The sequence below is a fragment of the Pelodiscus sinensis genome, chromosome 2 (assembly GCF_049634645.1).
Source record: "Pelodiscus sinensis isolate JC-2024 chromosome 2, ASM4963464v1, whole genome shotgun sequence".
In the NCBI taxonomy this organism is placed as follows: domain Eukaryota; kingdom Metazoa; phylum Chordata; order Testudines; family Trionychidae; genus Pelodiscus; species Pelodiscus sinensis.
The window spans coordinates 230,103,302-230,123,881 of record NC_134712.1 but is presented as its reverse complement, the minus strand read 5'-3'; the positions used below and the strand labels follow the sequence as shown (position 1 = coordinate 230,123,881).

The 20,580-nt window shown below is 47.6% G+C and overlaps 1 protein-coding gene and 1 long non-coding RNA gene across 11 annotated transcripts in view; one reads left to right on the top strand and one right to left on the bottom strand.

The window, feature by feature from the left end:
* The window catches only part of LOC142827379 (uncharacterized), a 33,448-nt gene extending 23,064 nt beyond the window's left edge, over positions 1–10,384 (top strand). For 2 of the 3 annotated variants that reach the window (XR_012902099.1, XR_012902100.1), the window contains 3 exons: positions 5,527–5,644; positions 8,320–8,445; positions 9,983–10,384. This is a non-coding gene — a long non-coding RNA (uncharacterized LOC142827379). The remainder of the gene's footprint in view (positions 1–5,526; positions 5,645–8,319; positions 8,446–9,982) is intronic. The other variant, XR_012902101.1, reaches the window with a different exon arrangement.
* The window catches only part of CCDC7 (coiled-coil domain containing 7), a 347,366-nt gene that overhangs the window by 152,919 nt on the left and 173,867 nt on the right, over positions 1–20,580 (bottom strand). For all 8 annotated transcript variants that reach the window (XM_075922671.1, XM_075922670.1, XM_075922665.1 and 5 more), the window contains 2 exons: positions 19,845–19,910; positions 2,643–3,266 (listed from right to left, as the gene is read on the bottom strand). In XM_075922671.1, coding sequence (XP_075778786.1) covers positions 2,643–3,266; positions 19,845–19,910 — 690 coding nt within the window. The remainder of the gene's footprint in view (positions 1–2,642; positions 3,267–19,844; positions 19,911–20,580) is intronic.

Sequence of the window (20,580 nt, the reverse complement as noted above, 5' to 3'; positions counted from 1 at the left end):
AAGAGAGACGTAATCACTAGGAAGGTGAAAGGGGCTTTCTCCAGGATTACTCCTGTTCTGAGCCTCCCACCCGCAGGTGCCCTTTAGGGTGCTGAAGTTCTCCCCCACCTGGTATAGGGCCAGTGAGGGCTGTTCCCCTTGTAGCCCGATGGGGCTCAGGAAAGGGATCCTCCTCTTAAGGGTCAGTGGGCGGACACTCTGTCCCACTACACCACCACACAGTCTATAATAAAAAGTCTCTACATGCCAGCCCTTGTTCCGAGCAGGACGACAATACACCCCAAAGACTGTCCTTAGGTCCAACCCTAATTCAGGGAGGCGTAACAGGCAACTACGCAGTTGGTTCAACTCCCAGAGCCTGGTTCAGGGCAGGGCTGCAAGAAAGCAGTTTATAAGCCTGGGCTGGTTCAGGGCAGGCCTTCAGGGAAACCGTTTGTAAGTGTGAGCCCTGGTTCAGGACAGGACAGCAAGAAAGCAGTTTATAAGCCCGGGCAGTTTATAAGCCTGGTTCAGGGCAGGGCAGCAGGCAAATACACACCAATAATTCAAGGCCTGTTTGCAACAACCCCAGCCAGGTCCTCTTGCTCTCGTGGGTGTCGGGCAGATGCAGGCCACTAAACGGGAACAGCCGAGGGGGGAGACTGCCATTCAAGAGTGGAGTGGCATGAGGGATGCACGCCCACCCACTCCACTGCGTCCCAGCCCAGGGCCCTACCAGCTGTAGAGCAGTTGGTCAGCAAGATCAGCTGACCGCAATGCACTGACCTTCTGGCAAACATGGGGCAGCTATTCCTGGGCTGTTTCCATTTCCCCCATCGGCTGTACCTGGGTCCATGGCAGTCATCTGAGCACTGTAGTTGGGAGTCCTCCTGCCAGGTAAACAAACTCTTCAGGCAGTCCTCCAGTAATGGGCCCGGTGGCCCCAGCTAGTCCTTAGCTTCCCCAGGGTCCAGCTCCTCTCTTGGTAATGCAGCGGAGGCTTCTGGATTCTTTGGTCGCTGGGGCTTGACTGTGCTCTCTGGTCAGCCTTTTATATCCCTGGCCCTGCCTCCTGGCTTCCTGTCAGATGAATTGCTAGGGTCAGATGCTGCCCACCAAGGCTCAAGGAGAGGCGCCTCCCCTTTGGTGTCAGTGGGCACCCACCCACCCTTGGAGTTTCAAATAGTGCCCCATTACACCCTTCATCAGGAAAACAAAAGAAAGTACACAGTTTGCTGCATTCCTCACTCAGGGTACGTCTACACTAGCCTCCTAATTCGAACTAGGGAGGCTAATGAGGGCGACTGAAATTGCAAATAAAGCACGGGATTTAAATATCCCGCGCTTAATTAGCATATTCCCGGGCGGTCGCCATTTTGGAAACTGACTAGCCCAGAATAACTGCCCGTGTCTACAAGCGGCAGTGAAAAGGGAATTCGAAGTAAACCCCTATCTCGAATTAGCTGTTAAACCTCATTCTATGAGGAGCAACGGCTAATTCGAGTTAGGGGTTTACTTTGAACTCCCGTTTCACTGCCGCGTGTAGACGAGGGCAGTTATTCCGGGCTAGTCAGTTTCCAAATGGTGACCGCCCGGGAACATGCTAATGAAGCGCGGGATATTTAAATCCCATACTTCATTTGCAATTTCGGTCACCCTCATTAGCCTCCCTAGTTCGAACTAGGGGGCTAGTGTAGACGTACCCTCAAAAAGGGGAGTGAAGGGGGCAGATCAACCTGGACCTACCCCAGCCAGGGAACATGCACATCTCACATGGCTGTTGCCCCCTAGAGCTAGGGGTACGTCTAGACTACAACTCTCTGTTGACAGAGATGTAGATTAGACACATCAAAATTGCTAATGAAGCAGGGATTTAAATATCCCGCACTTAATTAGCATAAAATGGCCACCGCTTTTTTCAAAATGGAGGGCTTTTTTTAAAAAATGGCAGTCTAGACCAAAAACTGAGGTTTACAGGATCTTTCGAAAAAGGGTTTATTTTCCAACATATCCGCGTCTAGACTTCTGGGTGTTTTTTTTTTTTTTTCAAAAAAGTTCCATTTCGAAAAAAGCGGCGGCCATGTTAATGCTAATGAAGCACGGGATATTTAAATCCCTGCTTCATTAGCAATTTCAACATGCCTAATCTACATCTCTCTGTCGACAGAGAGGTGTAGTCGAGACAGAGCCGTAGTGGCCGTGGAGAGGTGCTTCTCATCTGGCCCCCAGCTGCTACAGTGAGAGAGGGCTGTATACTGAACTCCTCATTCCCAACCCCACCCCAGAGCAATGATTTAAATGAAGAAAAACAAAACTTAATTGAATTAAGGACCTGAGTAATGCTCGGTAAATCTTCTAGTTTCAGAAAAAGAAATAAATTTTTAAGGACATGAAAAACTCTAAAAAAATTTTAACATGTTAGCCCCCCACCTCACCCTACCCCCACTCTACTAGAAAAACGTATTAGGGCTGCTGTTGAAAAAAATGAAGGAGAAAGTCTACAAAATCAGAGAATTTGATAATAAATAGTTCTTATATTTGGTAAAGCCACAATTATCTTTGAAAAATAAGGCTTAAATGTATTTTAAGCATGGTTTCATTTATACTTAATTTAACCTACATTTTTAAGAAGAGCTCATAAGGAAAAATACTGATTTTCTTACTGTTTCTGATTTCTCTTCTGTCTGGGTTTTTTTTCCTTTTGATTCTTCTTTGATTTTAACAGGTACTGGCTCTTTGTCAGTAGAAAGAGTTGTATGTTGTACGCTTTCATATTCAGACTGAGGAAACTGAAGTTTTGGGGTCTCTTCCATGACACCAGCTGAGTCTTTAGCTTTATACAGTTGTCCTCTCTCCTGAACAAGGACTTTTCCCTTTAATCTGTTTTCTGGAACCCCATAATCTTTAGAGTTTTCTTTATCAGTTAATACTTTTTTCTCTAGTTTAAAATCTTTTAGTTGTGATGTCATAATTTCTTGATTTTTCTCAGTTTCTACTGGAGTTTTCCTTGAAAGTAGTTCACCTTTTTGCTTCCCTGTGTCAATTGCTGGTAATTTTGATACTGATTTATCAGTTCCATTAATAGATTTTTGTCTTGAAAATGTATGATCTTCTTCCTTACCTTTAAATTTTGTTGGAAGTTTGCTTTTCTTTGATAAATCTTTATCATTTATTTTCACATCAGTGCCAGCATCCTCCTCCTCAGCCTCAGGATAAATAACATGCATATCTTGAACACCAGGAGGTATTACTGATTTTGTGAATTGCCTGTTACCTTTTCCAGTTTCCTGTTTAAAAAATATTAAAAACATTTACAGTAACCTTTATGTTGCTCTGAAGTCCCAATTCAGCAAAGTATTTAAATACCTGCTTAAATCCCAGGGTACGTCTAAACTACATGGCTCCGTCGACGGAGCCATGTAGATTTGTTGTTTTGGCAAAGGCAAATGAAGCCGCGATTTAAATGATCGCGGCTTCATTTAAATTTACATGGCTGCCATGATGAGCCGACAAACAGCTGAACAGCTGTTTGTCCGCTCAGCGCGCTAGTCTGGATGCTCCCCTGCCGACATCAAAGCCCTTTGTCGGCAGACCCGGTAAACCTCATCCCACGAGGAATAACGGGGCTGCCGACAAAGGGCTTTGATGTCGGCAGGGGAGCGTCCAGACTAGCGTGCTGAGCGGACAAACAGCTGATCAGCTGTTTGTCGGCTCAGCGCGGCAGCCATGTAAATTTAAATGAAGCCGCGATCATTTAAATCGCGGCTTCATTTGCCTTTCCCTATGTGTCTAATCTACATGCCTCTGACGACAGAGGCATGTAGTCTAGACACAGCCCCAGTGACTTGATCTTACGAATGTACTTTAAAGTACTTTGCAGACTAAGAAGTGGTTTTCTTACATATTTAAAGTTAAACTCATACTGAAATGCTTTGCTGAACTGAAGTCACAGCCATTAACTTTTATAATTAAAAAAGGTACCAAACAACTGCTTCAAGCTGTCCAAATAGGAATGAATTGACAATAGATAGGATGGCTATGTATTTAGAAGAAAATGTAATTTATTATTGCACTTTCTAAATAAAGAAGAAGTTACTCACCTTGTGCAGTAACAATGTTTCTTTGAGATGCATGTCCTATGGATGCTCCACTGTAGGTGTCAGGCTTGTCCCGGCACTGCAGACTGGAGATTTTTTCTAGTTGTAGTCTGCAGGACCGCGCATGCGCGATGCTCATCTCGTGCCTTTCACGCTGTTTTGTGTGTGGGCAGTCTGGCTTCCGCCAGTTCCTCCTGATCCTCTACAATCTGAAAGACATAAGAAACAAGGTACTCCGAAGAGGGGAGGAAGGCGGGTCGTGGAGCACCCATGGGAAATGCATCTTGAAGAACCATCGTTACTGCACAAGGTGAGTAACTGCTTCTTCTTCGAGCAGTGTCCCGGGGGTCCTCCACTGTAATTTTGCAGCAGTAGCTTGTGTAACACATGCAGGATTCAGAGCTATGGTGCTGCAGCAGTGGAGAGGACAGCTGAAGCAACCACTGTATCAACTATAAGGAGATTAGGTATGGCATAAAGTTTAGCAAACATGAAGCCGGGGGACCATGTAGCAGCCCTGCAAATGTCTCGTAAGGAGACTCCTTTGAGGAAAGCAGTTGATGTTGCCATCACTCGCGTTGAGTGAGCCTTCGGGGTGTGCAGAAGAGGCTTATTGTGTAAGGCGTAGCATCATTTTATGCAGGAGACAATGATTGTGGAAACATGTTGCACTGATAAGGGATGGCTCCTAGATCGTTCCACCGTGGACAGTAGGAGGCTTTGAGATTTGCAAAAGCATCACGTTCTATTGTTGTAGAATGCCAACACTCGATGGACATCCAAGGTATGGAGGCGTACCTGCTGTGCTGAGGAGTGGGGTTTGGGATAGAATGTGGGAAGAACAATGGGTTCATTTATGTGGAATTCCGAATTTACTTTAGGTAAAAGGTAGACTGAGGCTGTAGTATCACTCCCTGAGGAGTAAATATTGTGTAGGGCAGTGACACTGAAAGGGCGGACAGCTCCCTGACCCTTCGTGCTGAGGTTATCGCCAACAGAAAAATGACTTTCATTGTTAGGGTGTGGAGATCACACATCGCTAGAGGTTCAAAAGGGGGTTGAGTTAGGGCATTCAAAACTAGCTCCAGGTTCCAGGGGTCCACTGGCTGCCTGAGGTGTGGGAAAAGGTTAGGAAACCCTTTCAAAAATCTCTTTGTCATTGTATGGGAAAATACGGAATAGCCATCCACTGAGTGTCAGAAGGCAGTGATAGCCTCTACATGCACCTTGAGGGACGAGCAGGTGAGGCCGGAATTTTTAAGATGTAAAAGATAGTCCAAAATGTGGTGAATAGGTGCCGAGTATGGATCCAAGTCTACGTCAGAACACCATGAAAAGAAGCATCTCCACTTATGCAGGTAAGTATTACACGTATTCGATTTTCTGCTATGTATCAGGATTTGTTTGACAGCTTGAGAACAGATCGTTTCTGTTTGTTGGAACCAACCAGGTACCAGGCCATCAGAGCAAGGTGGTTGAGTTGAGGATGCATCAGTTGCCCGTGGTTCTGCATCAGCAAGTCGTGACATCTGGGAAGAAGATATGGAGAGTGGATCGGCATGAGACAGGTAAGAGAATTACATCTGTCATAGCCAGAAGGGGGCTATTAGAATTACTGTGGCTCCTTCGATTGCTATTTTCTTCAAAACTCTGGAAATTAAGGGAGTGGGTGGGAAGGCGTACAGAAGGTGGTGACTCCAATTGCATAGGAAGGCGTCCCTCGTGGAGTTTCGTCAGATCCCAGACCTCGAGCAGTATTGAGGGCACTTTGTGTTGCAACACATGGCAAAGAGATCTACTGATGGGAACCCGCAGCAAAGGAATATGGTGTAGAGTACTTCTGGGTACAATTCCCATTTGTAGTTTGTGGAGAAATGTCTGCTTAGTGCATCAGCTGTAGAATTCTGTTCCCCAGGGAGGTACACTGCGATGAGCGTAATCTTGTGTTGGCTGCACCAATTCCATAAGCATATTGCCTTGGCACAAAGCAATCAAGAACAGGCTACTCCCTGTCTGTTCACAGTATACTGTGGTCATATTGTCAGTAAGGACTCGAATGTCTTGACCACGGATCAGAGAGAGAAAGTGCTGACATGCGTTGAAGATTGCCGCAACTCAAGGAGGTTGCTATGTAGCAGCGATTCTTGGGGGACCATAGTCCTTGGGTTTGCTGGTCCTGTATATGGGCGCCTCAACCTAGAAGTGATGGATCAGTGGTAAGTTGCATTGTTGGTTGAGGGCAATGAAAGGGAATCCCGTCCATCAAATTGCTGGGGATGGTCCACCAAATCAATGATTTTCTTACATGAGAAGGTATCGTAACTCTCCTGTGGACATCGTGGACCTTTATGGTATATATCGTAGCTATCCAATGCTGAAGACATTGGAAGTGTAATCTTGCACATGCTACAACATACATTGTAGACACCATATGGCCCATGAGCTGCAGGTAATTGAGTACAGGTGTCCTGGGACTGGTAGAGAGTAGTTGTACCAGGTCCTGGATCTGTTCACAGGTAAGAATGCACGCACCTTGGTCAAGTCGAGGCATGTGCCAATGAACTCTAGTGATCGTTGTGGTATCATGGATGACTTTGGGACATTCAGTATAAGCCCAAGCACCTCGAATATGGATCTTGTGGTGTTGGTGGCATGAAACACTTTGGTGAATGAAGATGCTCTGATTAGGCAGTTGTCAAGGTAGGGGAATATTATGATTCCCAGTCGTCGCAGGTATGCCGTTAATACTGCCAGTGTCTTCAAGAAGACCCTAGGAGCTGACGAGAGACCGAAGGGCAGGACCTTGTATTGGAAATGGTCTGCATCTATTTGGAAATGTAGGAATCATCTGTGGGCCGGGTGAATGGTCACATGAAAGTAGGCATCTTGTAGGTTGAGGGACATGAACCAATCTCCACTGTGCTGTGATGGAATGGTCGTCGCCAGGGTCACCATCTTGAAATGTTATTTGCGAAGGTACCAATTTAAACCTCAAAGGTCCAGAATGGGCCTCCAACCTCCCAACTTTTTCTTGGTCAAGAATAGCGGGAATAAAAACCTCTGCCTCTGAACTCATCTGGAACCTTCTCTATCACTCCGATTGTCAGAAGATGAAGTGCTTCTTGTTTTAGCAGAGGCTCGTGAGATGGGTCCCTGAAGAGGGATGGGGTGAGAGGGTGGAAGGAGGTAGTGAGCTAAAGGGGATGGCGTAACCTAGTGCGATGAGCTGTAGGACCCATCTGTTGGTGGTAATATGGGCCCATCAATGGTGGAATGGCCTCAGATGGTGGTGGAATAGTGTATTTGCTGCATGAGGATGGTTGTCTAACGGTATGGTTCGAGTCCCTCGACCGAGACATCAAAGTTGCTGTCTGGTGTTTTGTTTACCGGACGCTTTGGGTTGAGGTTGCCTTCTCGGCTGTCACTGTCTGTTGCGTTGGTGGTCTTGTTGTCTGTATTGGGTCATTGGATGGTACAACGGTCTTTGCCTCTGGTAGGGTGTGTACCAATTGCGGTGGTAAGGCGGGGTGTACATACCTAGAGTTCGCAGTGTGGTTCGAGTCCTTGCCTCAATGGAGAACTTTGTCTGTCTTTTCTGAGAAGAGACTCTGCCTGTCAAAGGGGAGATCTTCAACTTTGGACAGGAGGTCTTTTGGTACCACTGCTTATTGCAGCCATGATGTCCTATGCATGACCACTGAGGTGGCAGTGGTCCGTGCTGCAGTGTCTGCTGTATCAAGGGCTATGTGCAGAGCTGTCCTGGAAGCCGCATACCCTTCTTGTGCCACCACCTTGAGTACTTCACGTTTCTTGTCTGGCAGGTGTTCTAAGAATGGAGCCAGTTTCGAGTAATTATTGAAGTTATGATTGGCCAATAATGCAGCATAGTTGGCCATGCGAAGAATTAATGTCGCTGAAGAATAGACTTTTTGGCCAAAGAGATCCAAAGGCTTAGTGTCCTTGTCTACGTTATTAGTTTTGGGGTGACGAGCTTTTGCCCTCTGTTGTGCTGCATCCTCAACAAGAGAATTTGGTTGTGGATGCATGAAAAGGAATTCCATGCTCTTTGCAGGAACGAAATATTTCTTGTCTGTTCTCTTGTTAGTAGCAGGAGTTGATGCTGGCATTTGCCACATGTCATCTGCTATTTCTAATATTGCGTCATCGATTGGTAGTGCCACTTTGGATTGTTGTGACAGTTGCAGATTTCTGAGAAGATGGTGCTGTTTTTATTGTACCTCAGAAAGTTGAACCCGTTGACTGTCGGCCAACCTCTTGAACAACTCCTGAAATTGGCGGAGGTCATCAGTTGGTGATGCATCGCCCAGAAAAACTGCGTCATCCAGTGACAATGAAGACTGGTCAGTGGGTGAGTGCTCCTGCAGTTCTTCATGTTCGGACGACTGTTGTTGTGGCTCTGTGTGCTGTGGCATGGACGTTTCAATTCCGGTCGTAGTAGGTGGTCTTGTTGAAGACAGTGCAGGTGAATGAGTCCTGGTAGATGACGGTTGGGACTGGTGAGGAGACGGTGATGGCAATGTGTTCCAGCAAGGTGAATATGAGTGATGTCTATAGTAGCAGTAGTGACTGGGAGAGCGATCGTAATAGTGTGAGCTATGCGGGGACCTGGAGTAGCATCTGCTCCTGGTGTTCCTGAATGACTAGAGAGTGTAGGGGATCTAGGTGAGCGTGACCTTCCCCTCGAGTGTGTGGATGGTGCCAGTGCTGATGGTGATAATGAGATGAGGCATAAGGGGAATAATGAGTTTGCCTTGTGGTATAATGTCTCAGTGAATGTCTTGACGAAAATGAATGAGCTGGAGATGGTGAAGGTAGTTCTGGAGAGAAACACGTTTGCTCTGGGCTCGGAGAGGGCATTGGTAACTTGCGAGTCTTTTGTTGAATCTTAATCTGCTCTGGGGATTGCTCAGGTGAAGATGAGCCTGGGGTGGAAATGTCCCTGGCTGCACCACGTCATGAAGGGGTGGTGCCGCCAGTGAGCTATTCTTCGGTGCCGAATGTGCTTGCAGTGCCGGCTGTGGTGGCAGCACTGGCGTCAGATGGAGTGTCTGCGCTGGTGCTGAGGATGCCAGTGCAGCTGGTGCCAGTGCCAAGGTGGTTGTCGGTGCCAAGGTGGTTGTTGGCGCCGAGATGCATGCTGCTGCCGATGTCTCTATTGGTGCCGGTGTTGATACCAGTGCTGGCTCAAGACTCAGTGCCAGTCGAAGTACCGTAGACGATTTTGGTGCCATATACCTCGATGACAGTGGGTTTGGCACTGATGTGCTGTGGCTCTGCTTAATTTTATCTGGTCCGCATGTAGGAAGCATGCCTGAGGTGCCTGGCTTATCCCTTGTGCTAATGCGCATCGGGGGCAAGGAATGAGAGGGAGAAGGCCTCTTCTTCATTTGTTTAGGCAACGATGGTCGGCGTCGACTGGTCTCAATGAGTTCCTTTGGGCGGGAGGAGTCGGTCTCTTGCGGCTGTCATGCCTTATCGAATAAGAGCATTTTAAGCCGCATCTCTCTGTCCCGTCTTGCTCGCGCCGTGAGCTTAGAACAATGGGGACATTTCTGGGGGATGTGTCCCTCGCGTAAGCACTGTATGCAGAGAGCATGCTCATCTGAGGCGGGCATCATCTCGTAAAATGAGCTGTGCTTTTTAAATCCGGGTGATCCCAGCATGTCGTCTCTTACAGTCTACGGTTCTTCTTCTTTCCCCTTCTTTTTCTTTTTTTTTTTTAAGTTGATGACTAACGTGTCACCACAACAAACGCTAACTAACTATACAACATTTTTTTTAAACAACTATATGAACTAGAACGGTAACTAATGAGGACTACAAGTATATAACAACAACTATAACTAACAAGCTAACTGATTATAATTCTCTCTCAATCCTGACAGGATTCTGAGGAGAGAGCGTTCACTCCGTCGGTAGCCAAGGATGGTCAGGAGGAACTGGCGGGAGCCGGACTGCAAGCACACAAAACGGAGCGAAAGGCACGAGATGCACATGGCACATGCACAGTCCAGCGGACTACGGCCAGAAAAGATCTCCAATCTGCAGCGCCGGGACAAGCCCAACACCTACAGTGGAGAACCCACAGGACGCTGTTCAAAGAAGAAGTTCACATATCAAATGCAAAAATTTACATTAACAAAACATTATAGTTAAATAGTTAAAAATAAAAATAAGGAAATACAAAACATAAAGTTCCTATAGAAATATTATCCGTGCTGCTGATATGAAGAATGATCATTCTTGACTTTCTTGTTAAATATGTGATTTAATAAATTATTAAATTTATAGCATTCATTTCACAGGATGTACATTTTGACCAAGTTAGCCTTGCTATAGGAACTAAGGATGTAAAAGACTAGTTGACTATCCGCTAAGCATTTGCTTATCAGATAGTATTTTGACTAGTCGATATCACCTTCCCTTTGCAACCTCTATAAGAGAGAGGCAGCAAGGGGAGGAGAAGGGGTACTTCAAAGTGGCAGTGCACAGCGGCACTGACACTTGAAACCCCAACCCTTTAAAATGTTGCCTGTGCGCCATTCAAAGGAACAGCCATGGAGCCTGGGATCAGCTGGGGACTCCTCAACTGATCCAGGGTTCCGGGGAAATGTCGAGTGGAGGATCATCTAGGGAGTCCCAGCTGACCTTGGGCTCCACGCAGCACTTCCCCATCAGCTGGGAACTCCCAGCTGACACTGGGTTCCAGGGAAATGCTACACGGAACCCAGGGTCAGCTGGGGACTCCCCAGCTGACATTAGGCTCCTAGCAGCATGCGGTGTAGCATAAAGCCTAGGGTCAGTGGGGGACTGTAAGTCCCCCGCTGACCCTGGGGTCCATGGCTTTGAAATGCACATTTCCATTTACCCGAAAATTTGCTATACAAGATAGCATAAGGTTTTTCTCCATGTACCCTGGAACAGGCAGGATGGATCATTAATAAATAACTTGTAGGGACTCCTCCTCTTCACTTTTCAACTCAAAAATGTTCTTTCCTGTTGTTCTTCAAGATGTGTTGCATCCATATCTTTTCAACTTTTGGGGTAGCTCCCCAAGCACAAATATTACAACATTTCCACGCAGTTCCCATTGGAGAGGCTTGAGCATCCTCTATCACCTTATGCTATTGCATACAAGTATTCAGGGTTTAGTCACCCTCATCTCACCTTAGGGTATGTCTACACTACAAAGTTAATTGGAACTAACAGCCATTAGTTCTAATTAACTTTAATAGCGGCTACACATGCAAACCGCTAGTTCGAATTTAATTTGAACTAGCGGAGCGCTTAATTCCAACTAGGTAAACCTCATTCTACGAGGAGTAACGCCTAGTTCGAATTAAGTAGTTCGAATTAAGGGCTGTGTAGTTAGAGCAGTGGTCTCCAACCTTTTTACACCCAAGATCACTTTTTAAATGACAGTCCAAGCCAAGATCTACTGCTCCGCCCCTTCCTTGAAGCCCCACCCTCTCTATTCTCCTCCTCTCCATCCCTTGCTATCCCCAATCCTTATACTGCTGCATTTTTTTAAAAAAAATTCTTCTGTAGGAAGAGGTTTTTCCAACATTTGGCCTGAAATGGAGGCTGAACCATGCTCCAGCTGATCGGGCGGCTTCCCCTTTGTGCCTGCCCATGTGAAGCTTAGTGCACCCTGGCTGAGTGCCATGTCCAGCTGGCTGGGAAGCCGCTTCTCTTTGCTCCAGCCCGGCTGACCTGCGCTCAGCCCGGGAAGCTTGCTCCAGCGCAGCTGGAGCTAGACGCAGCCTCCCTGGACTGAGCGCAGGGCGGCCGGGCTGGAGGGAAGAGAAGTGGCTGCCTGGCCAGCTGGCCATGGTGCTCAGCCAGGATGCACCAAGCTCTACGTGGGCAGGCACAGAGGAAAAGCCGCCCGATCAGCTGGAGCGCGGGGCAGCCTCTTTCAGCTGAAAGCCACAGTCAGCTGGCTGGGGTGTTTCAGCCCTCCCGACCTCCCAGCTCCCACCATTCCTCACAGCTACTCACTTGTGTTGTTGCTCGGTGAGTAGTTGCTCCTCAAATGAGGAAATCTAATGTAAATGTACTGCACAGGCAGAGGGCTTAAGAGCTACTCTTAGAGCCCCTGAGATCTACCAGTAGATCCCAATCTACTGGTTGGTGACCACTGAGTTAGAGGCTAGTCCTTCCCAGGTTGCCCTGGTGGCCACTCTGGGTACAACCAGGGAAACTCTTCTGCCCCCCTCCCAGCCCCGGAGCCCTTAAAGGGGCACGGTCTGGCTACAGTGCCCGTGCCAGTTGCAAGCCTGCCAGCATCCAGCCAGCAGACCCTGCACCTGGCACGGCATGAGGCTGCCACCCAGCCCTCCACCTCTTCCCAGGACCAGGCTGGTGGCTCTCAGGAGCCTGCCCAGGACCGCAAGGCAGGTGCCCGCCTGGTCTAGTGCAGAGATCATGGACCTCATTGAGGTTTGGTGGGAGGCCTCCAACGTCCATGACCTCCGCACTAGGCATAGGGATGCAGCCGTCTAGGGCAGGATAGCTGCCAGCCTGGCCACCAAAGGCCACATGTGAACCCAGAAGCAGATTTGCATGAAAATCAAGTTGGTCCAGTGAGACCCCGACCCTGAGCTTAGAACATAAGAACGGCCGTATCGGGTCAGACCAAAGGTCCATCTAGCCCAGTAGCCTGTCTGCCGACAGCGGCCAACACCAGGTACCCAAGAGGGGATAGACCAAAGACAATGACCAAGCGATTTGTCTCGTGCCATCCATCTCCAGCTTTCCACAAACATAGGCCAGGGACACCATTCCTACCCCCTGGGTAATAGCATTCCATGGACCCAACCTCCATGAATTCATCTAACTTCTCTTTAAACTCTGTTATAGTTCTAGCCTTCACAGCCTCCTGTGGCAAGGAGTTCCACAGGTTGACTATGTGCCGTGTGAAGAAGAACTTCCGCTTATTAGTTTTAAACCTGCTGCCCATTCATTTCATTTGGTGTCCTCTAGTCCTTATATTATGGGAACTAATGAAGAACTTTTCTTTATTCACCCTCTCCACACCACTCATGATTTTATAGACCTCTATCATATCCCCCCTCAGTATCCTCTTTTCTAAGCTGAAAAGTCCCAATCTCTAGCTTCTCTTCATGTGGGACCTGTTCCAAACCCCTAATCATTTTAGTTGCCCTTTTCTGAACCCTTTCCAAGGCCAAATATCTTTTTTTAGGTGAGGAGACCACATCTGTACACAGTACTGAAGATATGGCGTACCATAGTTTCATACTTCCCCTCCTCCTCCTTCCCCTGGCTTCCCCCTTCCAGCTCCCTCCTCCCAGGTTCCCACCTCCCCTCTCTAACCCTCTCTCTTCCCTTCTCCCACCTCCTTTTCCCAGTCTCCCTAGAGGTTAATCCCCCCCTAGTTTTGTTAAATAAAGAGAGTTTCTATTTTTGAACACGTGTCCTTTATTTTTTACATCAGGCAGAGGGGCTAGGGAAGGGTAAGTGGAAGGAGGTGAGGGAAGAATGGGGCACGAGCCCTCGATGGGGAGGACTGGGGTGGCTCTGCAGGCTCCTCGGGGTGGAAGCTGCTTCAGGACCCAGATATAAGGTTGGGGAGAAGTGGGATTGGGTGACAGCAGGGAGGGGAGGTGTTGGCTCTCGGGAAGAGAAGGGGAGGGAGCAGAATTGGGTTGCGCAGGGCATCCCAGTCAGCTCATTGAAAAGCCGGCCACTCAGCGCACATGCCCCAGCGCGTGGAGGGGGACAAGTGGCTGTACCGGCGGCTCTGGGACCTGAGCATAAAGTAGGGGGGGCGATTGGGTTGGGAGTATGCCCCTTTATAGTACCTTCTGGTACTCCGGCATATCTGATAATCCAGCACCACCTAGGTCCCAAAGGTGCCAGATTATCAGAAGTCTACTGTACTTGTTTAACTAGATATAAGGTATTCTGTAAGCTATGGGCAGAAAACACTATGTAACCTTTAGATTATTGCTCTCCTTTTGCCTCACGATTAGCACCTATCCAGGGATCCGGGATTCCCCCTCCTTCCCCATCACTTCATCCACCCATTAAGCATCCTATATAATTAGTTGTAACCTATTGTCTGCGCTGCTATTGTCATTTTTTCAGGAATACAGGATCTGTCAAAAAAGGGTTTATTTTTGACAGATCTGAGTCTAGACTGCCGGGGGGGTTTTGAAAAAGCTCCGTTTTGGAAAAAAGCGGCAACCATGTTAATGCTAATGAAGCATGGGATATTTAAATCCCTGCTTAATTAGCAATTTCAACGTGCCTGATTTGCATCCTTCTGTTGACAGAGGGATGCAGTCTACACGTAGCCTCTGAGCATGCGATGGCCCCACATTGCCATGCTGCAGTTTCTGCTGCAGTTTCTGCAGACTGCCTTCGTGGCCCTGCATGAGCTCGATCCTGAGCTCATCCTTGAGAACCTCTGCCTGTGTGAGGGAGCAATGCCCTTACAATCACACCCTGAGGTGGAGCGACGCTTCTGGTGGCTGGACACCTGTTCCAACTGGTAGGACTGACTGGTGATGAGGTGGTGGGACAACCAGTAGTGGCTCCAAAGCTTCTGTATGAGGAAGGAGACATTCTTGGAGCTGTGTTCCTGGTGCTCCCCTGCCCTCCAAGGATGGAACACCCAGATGAGACCTTGCCACCCCCTTAGAGAAGCAGCTCGCCATCACCATCTGGAAGCTATCCACGTTCAACAGTTACTGGTCCATGGGCAATCAGTTTGGCATGGGAAAGTCAACCGTCGGGGCCCTCCTCACGCAGGTATGGCACTCTTTGGCTGAAGTCCCTGGAGGGGGGGATACTGGAAAGGGGGAACCCTGGGGTGGGTGGGAGGAAAACCCCATCCCAAGGGGGTTCTCCAGTCCTGCCCTCACACAACCTTTCAGGGGGGTGGGCAGGCTTCAAAGGGGGTGGCTGCTGGGGTGTTTGGGGGGGAGTGAGGGGAAGGGCTTGGGAACCTCCCAAGGGCTCTGGCACCCACTTTGATTCTCTGTTTTGTTTCTTTATTTGTCTCCTTTTACAGGTGGTGAGGGCCATTAACACCATCTTGTTACGCAAGGTCATCTACCTGGGCAATGTGGACCCCATCACCGCTGGATTTGCCGCCCTGGGCTTATCCAACTGCAGGTGGGCTATTGACAGAACACACATCCCTATCCAGGCCCCCGACAACCGTGCAGCACAATATATTAACAGAAAGGAATATTTTCTGTGACTGGCAGGTTGAAGCTGTGAGCTTCTAATCAAGGTTTGAAATCTAGAAGCCTCTGCTCATTGGTTGAGCCTTAATCTGGGGGAAGGGCTATCAGGCAGTCCAGGGCTTTAGAAAGCAGTGAGTCAGTGACCAGGAAGCTTGTGAACAGGAGCTGCTAACAGGCAGTTTTGAGAGGGAATTCTCCAGGTGAAGGAGGAGCTAATACAGGACTCTTCAGGGAAGTGGCTGTTTGTAGTGTGTGTCTGTGTTTGGGGTTCCTTGCTGTGTGCTGAGCTTGTGTTTGTCTGTGTTTTTTTCCCCTTCTCCCACCCGCCCCCAGATGTGTGCTGTGACTGGCAGGTGGAAGCTGTGAGCTTCTAATTAAGGTTTGAAATCTAGAAGCCTCTGCTCATTGGTTGAGCCTTAATCAGGGGGAGGGGCTATCAGGCAGTCCAGAGCTCTATAAAGCAGGGAGCTTGGGAACGGGCTGCTAACAGGGAGTTTTGCGAGGGAGTTGGGAAGGGAGTGAGATACACTCGCCATTCTTTAAAATCTTTTCACTAACCTATTATCAAAACTTCCTGAGCTCTGGTGGGCCTTCAGGGGTTTATGGCATCCGAGGCAAGGCTTTGAGCCAGGCCTAGCCTCAGCCTTATAAAAAAGGCAGCCAGAGTGAATGCAGAGAGCAGCAAACAGGGCAGCAACCAACCCTTGGAGTTCACTCTAGGAGATCCCCATAGTGTTGGTGCTCTTTCCCTTAAAAAAAATCTCTCTCCTGACTTTCAAGGAGGCATTTAATAACATCTGAGGAATCTCTCAGAAGGAAGGCAGGTATGGATAGTGATAGGTCTGCTGTTGTTACCTGCACAGCATGTGTCATGTTTGTCTTCCTCCCAGAAGAAAGAAGGGATTTTATCTGCACTAAGTGCAAGCTGGTTGCCATTTTGGAAGAAAAAATTAGAGGACTTGAGGCCCAAGTATGAACCCTATATTCCATCAGAGAGGATGAAGACTCCCTCGATAGAAGGCAGCATTTAATCCTGCAGGCACAGCAGGCTGAACAGCCCATGAGGGCAGTACAGGACAAGGAAGAAAACTGGCAGCATGTAACCTCTAGAAGAAGAAGAAGGCCAACTCAGGTATCCCCCATTCCTGTAGAGGTAAATAACCGCTTTCAGGCTCTCTCCACAGGCAGTGTGGTGGAGAATGCTATGGCAGGGACCTCTCAGGGAAGAAATCCGAAGGGAACACCATCTACCGGAAGGCATGGGATGCGTAGTTCTAGAGATGGGGGCTCCATGATCACCACCCCCAAAAGAAGACGCAGGGTGGTGGTGGTTGTCCCCTAAGAGGGACTGAGTCATCCATCTGCCATTCAGACCTGGAATCTCAAGAAGTGTGCTGATTACCAGAAGCTCGCATTCAGTATGTGACTAGGAGTCTTTCAAAACTGATCAAACCTTCAGATCGCTACCCCTTCCTGCTTCTTCATGTAGGAACTAACAATACGGCCAAGAATGACCTTGAGTGGGTCACAGCAGATTATGTAGTGCTGGGAAGAAGTATCAAGGAATTTGAAGCATAAGTGGTGTTCTCATCCATCCTCCCTGTTGAAGGAAAATGTACAGGTAGGGATCGTTGAACTGAGGAAGCAAATGCGTAGTTGCACAGATGGTGTCGGAAAGAGGGCTTTAGTTTCTTCGACCATGGGACTCTCTTCTGGGCCCGAGGATTGTTAGGAAGAGATGGGATCCACCTAACCAAGAGTATGTCTACACTAGCTCGTTAGTTCAAATTAACATTTAACTGTTGCGTCTAGCTGTGGGCAGTTAGCTCGGACTAAGGGGGATTTAAAAATGGCGGCGCCCAGGAACATATTTAAATCCCAGGCTTCATTTGCAACTCCGGTTGCCCTCATTTGCCTACCTAGCTCAAACTAACGAGCTAGTGTAGACATACCCCAAGAGAGGAAAGAGCATCTTTGCGGGCAGGCTTGCAAACCTAGTGAGAAGGGCTTTAAACTGGGTGGGAGGTGGAGGGGGGGGGGGACGGTGACCAAAGCCCTGAGGTAAGTGAGGAAGTCAGATCATAGAATCATAGAATAATAGGACTGGAAGGGACCTCAAGAGGTCATCGAGTCCAGCCCCCCGCCCTCAAGGCAGGACCACGCTCCGTCTACACCATCCCTGACAGATGTCTATCTAACCTGTTCTTAAATATCTCCAGAGAGGGAGATTCCACCACCTCCCTTGGCAATTTATTCCAATATTTGACCACCCTGACAGTTAGGAATTTTTTCCTAATGTCCAATCTAAACCTCCCCTGCTGCACTTTAAGCCCATTACTCCTTGTCCTGTCCTCAGAAACCAAGAGGAACAAATTTTCTCCTTCCTCCTTGTGACACCCTTTTAGATATTTGAAAACCGCTATCATGTCCCCCCCTTAATCTTCTTTTTTCCAAACTAAACAAGCCCAGTTCATGAAGCCTGGCTTCATAGGTCATGTTCTCTAAACCTTTAATCATTCTTGTCGCTCTTCTCTGTACCCTTTCCAATTTCTCCACATCTTTCTTGAAATGTGGCGCCCAGAACTAGCGAAGCGGACAGGGGACTGCAGACAGGGGAGTTGAAGAGGGAGAGCAAAGCAACCCCACCGCCGAAGAGGCTACCCGGTGAGAGTACAAGCTGTGGTGTGAGTGTGCCTGACTGTTTGAATTTTACAGTTTGAAGTGTGAATTGAGTCTGATTCCAGGTGAGTGCTAGCAGTTTCCGTTTCAGCTTCTGTGGCAGTTGGGACTGAGAGCCTGCCATTGTTCCCTTGATTGCCTCTGATTAGCCTCAGGCTCAGCCTTCCCCTGTGTGACTCAGAAGGGGGCAGGCCTGACCTAGGCAAGCAGGCTTTAAAAAGCCAGAGCAGTGCGATCAAGGGAGCGAAGCGGACAGGGGACTGCAGACAGGGGAGTTGAAGAGGGAGAGCAAAGCGACTGGACCCCTCATTTTTGTCGCCAGCCCCAGAGCCTAAGGGGCCCACAAAATCCACTAACCCTGGAACCCCATAAAAGTTAATCTGGCCTGAGGCCTTAAACCTCCCCCGTTACCATAGAACTGGAGTGCCAGAGGAGTGAGGTGTCTCTGTTGGAGCCACAAGAGTAAGGGTTGGGGTTTTTTGGAGGGGTTAGTTTTTTGCATCTCACTTGTGTGGTCCCCGACTTATTTTTCTGTGGGTCAGTGGCCTCCTGTCCCAAAAAATGATCCCAGCCCCTCCCATAAATAAAGACAATGTTGAAACGTTTTGTGTTGGACATAGTATTTTATTTAAAAATGAAGCCGGGCCAAGCCCTCATCTGGCCACAACATCATAACACCACTGCACCCCCCCACACACACTACCCGTGAGCCCATCAGACACCTGAAACCCCTGCCCTGCCCTGAGCCCCCCACATCCACAAACTCCTACACCCCCCACATCTCTAGTCTTGTGCCACAACATGCCTGTACCACACACACTTTGCAAACCTATTTCCTGAGTCCATCGTACACCTGATAAGTCTGCAGCTTGCTCAGCACCCCAACCTTCCACCTGACCCCAACACTCTCCAGCCTGGAGCTCCCCTCCCCATGCCAGCATCTCCTTCTCCACCTCCTCCTGCATCCAAATTCCCTCCTAGAGCTTGCACCTCTCACCCCTTCCCACACCCAAATCCTTCATTCCGACCGCAGAGCCCACACTTCCTGTCTCAACCCAGTGAGAGTGAGTAAGGGCTGGGGACAGCAAATGATGGAGAGGAGGAGAATGGAGAGGGCAGGCCCTCAAAGAAGGGGTGGTGTTTTAGGGAAGGGATGGGGTAGATCTTGTCTTACCCTGACATTTAAAAAATGATCTTGGATGTAAAAAGATTGGAGAAGACCACTGGCTAAGATTAAGAACTACACAGAAAAGTATATATAGCTATTACACAAAGAGAACTTACTAAATCATGACCAACAAATACCAATAACCACCACAGGTTGTAAAAAATACACTAAGGGGAGTCAGGGGTACCTCCATCATTATACCTGCACATAGCGATGAGAGGAAGCAGAGAGCACTTCAGTGTTCGCATCAGGCATTGCTGTTGGAAAATTTTCCTACAACTGCTTAGCATGTGTACACACCATGAATAGAAGGCACATGTGCAATCATTCAAAGAAGGACTTGCACACATCTTTCTTATTTCTAGAATAGCCATTAACTTTGCAGTAAGATAAACTGATAGTTCATGGAGAAAAAAGTAGGAACTCAGAAAACCATTGTTACCGTTTTTTAGTAAAATAATTATCTAATTTTAACCACATCTCAAAGACATCTCAGCCATTTTGGTATCCATATAAATACATGCTTATTTATTCAGCTCATTTCCATGCCCTTTCATTTGCATTTTTTCAGAACCTATACAGCCTTAAATTTATAAATAAACTTTAATTCTTTTTATAGAATTTTGACTCATCCAAATAATATAAATACAATTTTCATCCAAAACCTCTCAACTTGCAAAGTACCTCTACAGCTTTTTGTAATTTTTCTTCAAGGTTTTTCTTTTCTTGTTCAAGAACTTGAATATTTTCCTATGATAAAGAAAGAAAGTTTGTTTAGATCTTGTGATTTCTTAATGTTTATCATTCAAATCTATGAGTCCAACTCTGGATTTATATTTATTTGTAGTTAGTAACTAATATCTAAGTTTAAAATCTCTTGATTTTTTCTTCCACAATGATAGCTATACTGGGATGACTAGAAAAGCTATAAAGAAACCTTAGAAACAACACTGATCCTGTAGCACCTTAGGGAATGTCTACACTGCAGCATTTTTTTTGAAATAACTAAAGTTATTTTGAAATAATGAGGTGAGCGTCTACACAGCAAGCCCGTTATTTTGAAATAATTTGGAAATAATGGGCTTCTTATTCCAAAATCTGTAACCCTCATTTCAGAAGGAATAATTCCTATTTCAAAATAGCTATTTCAAAATAGGTTGTGTGTAGACAGCACAGCTGTGGTTATTTTGAAATAAGTGGCCTCCAGGTCTTCTCACAGGTGCCCTGGTGGCCATTCTGTTCACATTCATCAGACACAGGAATGTAGCCATTTATGGCTGGATGGTAGACAGTCTGGACCAGAAGGGACACATGCACACCCAGGAGCAGGTGAAGGTCAAGGAGCAGAGGCAGGCCTACACAAGGCCAGGGAGTGTAGGTCCTGCTCAGGGGCAGTACTCCAGACCTGCCCCTATTTTAA